At 38.7% G+C, this 4090-nt stretch overlaps 1 protein-coding gene and 1 pseudogene across 1 annotated transcript; one reads left to right on the forward strand and one right to left on the reverse strand.

Moving 5' to 3' along the window:
- The first annotated feature begins 1613 nt into the window (after window positions 1–1613).
- Window positions 1614–2464, forward strand: LOC120171242 (60S acidic ribosomal protein P2A-like). The gene is made up of 3 exons (XM_039178979.1): window positions 1614–1781; window positions 2079–2289; window positions 2407–2464. Exons 1-3 carry the CDS (start codon window positions 1614–1616, stop codon window positions 2430–2432), a joined length of 405 nt encoding a protein of 134 aa, XP_039034910.1. The 3' UTR covers window positions 2433–2464.
- Window positions 2465–2654: 190 nt separating this feature from the next.
- On the reverse strand, window positions 2655–3830 carry LOC120171243 (annotated as a pseudogene).
- Window positions 3831–4090: the final 260 nt, after the last annotated feature.

Consider the following 4090-nt stretch of genomic DNA (forward strand, 5'->3'; position numbering starts at 1 on the left):
GAACGAATTTTTGGTTAAAACGCAGATCAATTTATCTTTTAATCGAGGTTTTCTTAAAAACTCTTTTAAAGGATGATTTTTAGGTATTCAACCTACCTAACCCAAAAGGCCGATGGCGACTCCCAAATTATTTTAAAAACCATTTATTCACATCACTTTTCCCGCCAAGTATAAATATTTCGTGCCCGGACGAAAACCGGTTACGACAAGGGACATTCTGGAACACATGCAACTTACCAAAGGATTAAGGCTAATTTTATTGGCCTAAATTGAAGGCTATGGTGGCAAATTATATTAGAAGTTGTACAGTTTTTCAGCAGATTAAAGTAGAACATGTTGCTAAGCCTGGGCTCCTACAACCATTGCCTATTCCTCAACAGGCTTGGGAAATTATAACTATGGATTTCATAGAGGGTTTGCCTACATCTCAGAAGAATAATTGCATTTTGGTGATAGTTGATAAGTTTACGAAGTACAGTCACTTCCTAGCCTTATCACATCCTTATACAGCTGTTGATGTAGCTAAATTGTATTTGGATACTGTTTATAAACTTCATGGCCAGCCTAAAATGGCCATTTCTGATAGAGACAAGACATTCACCAGTCTCTTTTGGAGAGAACTGATGAAGCAACTAGGTACTAAAACTCTTTTTAGTATTGCTTACCATCCAGAGATTGATGGTCAGATAGAAATGGTAAATCAGTGTGTGGAACAGTATTTAAGGGGCTTATGTTTCTTTCAGCCAAAGCAGTGGGCTAAATGGCTACCACATGCAGAATGGTGGTATAATACAACCTACCACACTTCCCTAAAGCTTACACCATTTGAGGCATTGTATGGCTACAAGCCTCCTACTATGGTTTGGCAAGAAGATACTAATGTGCAGTCTGTGGGTGACTTAATGAGACGTAGGGAGAATATCAAACAATTACTAAAGCTACAACTTGAGTATGCAAGTAACAGAATGAAACAATACACAGACAAGAAAGAATAGAAAGAATTTTTGCAGTGGGAGATACTGTTTACCTGAAATTGCAACCTTACCGTCAGACTTCCTTGGCCCTGAGCAAGAATTTAAAGTTAGCAGCGAAGTACTACGGACCTTATAAAATTATTGAGAAGATAGGTGAGGTTGCGTACAAGTTAGACTCACCAATTTCTTCAAGGTTACATCCTGTGTTCCATATAAGCCATTTGAAGAAGCACGTCGGGGATTCAACTGTATCTTCAAAGGATCCTCCTGACATAGACGGTGACGATCGGATTAAAATTGAGCCATATAAGATTGTGGGTAGAAGAATCATCAATCGATAGAACAAACCTGTAACGCAGTTGTTGGTGCGTTTGAAGAATCTCGATGACACCAGTGATATATGGGAGGATTACAAGGTTCTTCGAGGCCAGTTTCCTGAATTTGATCCTTGGGGACAAGGATCCTTTCCAGCGACGGGTATTGTTACAGTTGGAGGAGATGAGCGGGGAGAGAACGTAGAAGAGAGAAGAAAGTGAGGAAACAATTGGGGAAAATAATGGTCAAGGGTTAGGGATTACAGAAGGAGAATTGAGAATCGAGGTAAGAGAGGAAGAATTGGGAATCAGGGTAAGAGAGGGGATGGAATTTGGGAAATTAGGGATTAAAACAAATGGAGAGGGGGAGATGTATTTACCTGGTGAGGATAGAGCACGTGGGTCAATAGGAGGTGGACCAGCAAGCATTTCCAGCCCAGGAAGAGATGCCTTACCAGTTCGTGGCCCAATACCTGAGAAGAGGATAACATCAGTTTGTTATATCTGTTATGCAGTACAACATCTGGCATATTTAATTTACTATTTTAGCCCTGTAACTAAATAAAACATTGGCGGAGAGGTTTTGATTCCTCAAGTAATGAATGAAGCATTTCTTCTGAATTCTCTAAATTCTCTATTTCATCTTCTCGATTCTATTTCTATTTCTAAATTCTACTTCTATTTCTCTTGACTATAACAATTTCCTCTATCTAAACCTGAATTGTTAATATGTTGTGAGGAGATGATTGTTTCATATAATGGTGTATATAGTTGGGGCGGAAGCTGAGAGGAGAGGCTTCAACTTCTTTTATCTGAGGTGAAGGGCAAAGATATAACTGAGCTTATTGCATCTGGGAAGGAAAAGCTTGCCTCTGTTCCTTGTGGTGGTGGTGGTGTTGTTGTTGCAGCTGCTGCACCAGGAGCTGCCGTTAGCGCCGCTCCAGCTGCAGCTGAGACTAAGAAGGAAGAGAAAGCTGAGGAGAAAGAGGAATCCGATGATGTAATAACTCTAACACACTACTTCACTTCCATTTGTTGTGGCCCAAAATTATTAGTATGATGCGCAGGTAGATGTGTTTCAACTAATCAACTTCCATTTTTATTCACTGTGTTGCACGATGTGGGTTTCAGTCTCTTTGACTAAGAATAACCCCACATTGAGCAATCCACGAAGAGAGATTTTCTTTTGAATTTAAGGCTGTTCAGATTTTTCAAGTTTTGTTATTCGGTGTTATATACTTTATGCCCAATGCTATATTGAACAAATCCATAATCAAAATGTTAAATTTTTATGTGGTTTGTTGTCATTTACCCTTTTTCCAATGAAATGATTTGTTAACTTGAGTATTTTGAGCCGACATATATATATAATGAAGAAGGCATTTTAGGTTATGTTATAGATCGAACCAACCTTTATTCTACCTTTCTCCTCTTCAACCTGCCCTTTGAATAATGTTGCAAGAGGCCTTCCATCAACACCAACAACAACAATGTCTGCTTCAAGAACTCTGTCATCCTTAAGTTGAACTTCCTTTACCTGAAAGGAGGGTGAAAGTGTCGGCATTAAAACGATTTCATCTCGTAAAAGATTACTAAATTATCATCCTTAAGATGACCACTTACCTCTCCATTTGAGTTAGAGGTGAATCCAACTGCAACTGTGCCCTTTTTAATTTTGATCCCTTTATTAGCACAATAACCCTCGTAGAAAGCAGCTATGTCAGAAGAGAAAAGCCGGGGCACTACAAGACAAGCTTCAAGTTAGAATAACAAGAGCCACTACAAATCAATTTATTCATTTATTCCTTGTCCTAAAGTTATATTTCGACGGTTGAAATCTACGTACTGCAACACGGTTCGGGGTAATCATGCTGACATCAAGATAACAGCCTTGCCATTCTTCTTTGTTTTGATTGCTTCTTCCAACTTATCGGCGTCATCATTTTCTCTCAACTAGAAGATGTTTTTTACTTCAGTTACTTGCACTCCAAAATATGTCAACCTTATTACCTGCAGGAATGGTGTGTTAAACCATTCACAGTAGGCAAAGCCATTAATTTTTCAGTTGAGATCCCTAGAAACTGTATGTAACTCACTGTGGAACCAGTTGCAATGATCAAAATTTGATACTGGAATCTTTTTCCAGCTTCGCTTACTAGAGTATTGGCATTTGGCAGGAAGATCTGCCTTCACTATTTCTGTGCTAAGGATCAATTCAATCCCTGCAGACGTGTACACCAGAAGTGCATCAATGAGTTTGAGATTAGTAAAGAAAAATGACAATTAGTTAAATTCAATTTTAGCAGATCCATTATTTATTTATTTCGACAATTCATTCTCAATTTTCACGTTGAACAAATCCACAAACATGTTGCTAACCTTTTTCCTTGTACCACTCAGGAAGCAGCCTCTCTACACCACTTCCAACACAAACATGGAAACGTGGAAGCCTTGCAGCTCCTGTAAAGGACAAATCACCAAATTGATGCAGTAAACAAACCAATAAGATGGCCAGAAAAACCAGTGTTGCAACTAAAAGCATAGTTACCGTTGCATTTTTGCGATTTTAGAGTTTGTTTGAACTTTCCAAATAAGTATAGAAAAAATGTATTGGGGATTACAGCTTAACCTCAGGGAAGAGATGTCCCTTTTCTCAGGGCTGGACGTTCATATGGAGCCACCTAAATGTATAAGAAAGAGAAAATCAGGTAATAGGCAAACAAATTTAACCATTCCGGGCATCAATAAATTACTACAGTGCCAAATTATGTTGTGTCATGTACTGTAAATGACACTGGCACA

Source organism: Hibiscus syriacus, unplaced genomic scaffold, assembly GCF_006381635.1.
Source record: "Hibiscus syriacus cultivar Baekdansim isolate YM2019G1 unplaced genomic scaffold, ASM638163v2 tig00111817_pilon, whole genome shotgun sequence".
Taxonomy (NCBI): Eukaryota; Viridiplantae; Streptophyta; class Magnoliopsida; order Malvales; family Malvaceae; genus Hibiscus; species Hibiscus syriacus.

Excerpts from the sequence above, each read along its gene's own strand:
- LOC120171242 (XM_039178979.1), top strand. The coding sequence starts at position 1,614 with ATGGAATTTGGGAAATTAGGGATTAAAACAAATGGAGAGGGGGAGATG. Across the intron at positions 1,782-2,078 it reads CTGAGAAGAGGATAACATCA|GAGAGGCTTCAACTTCTTTT; the intron begins GTTTGTTATATC and ends GGAAGCTGAGAG. Across the intron at positions 2,290-2,406 it reads GAAAGAGGAATCCGATGATG|ATGTGGGTTTCAGTCTCTTT; the intron begins TAATAACTCTAA and ends CTGTGTTGCACG.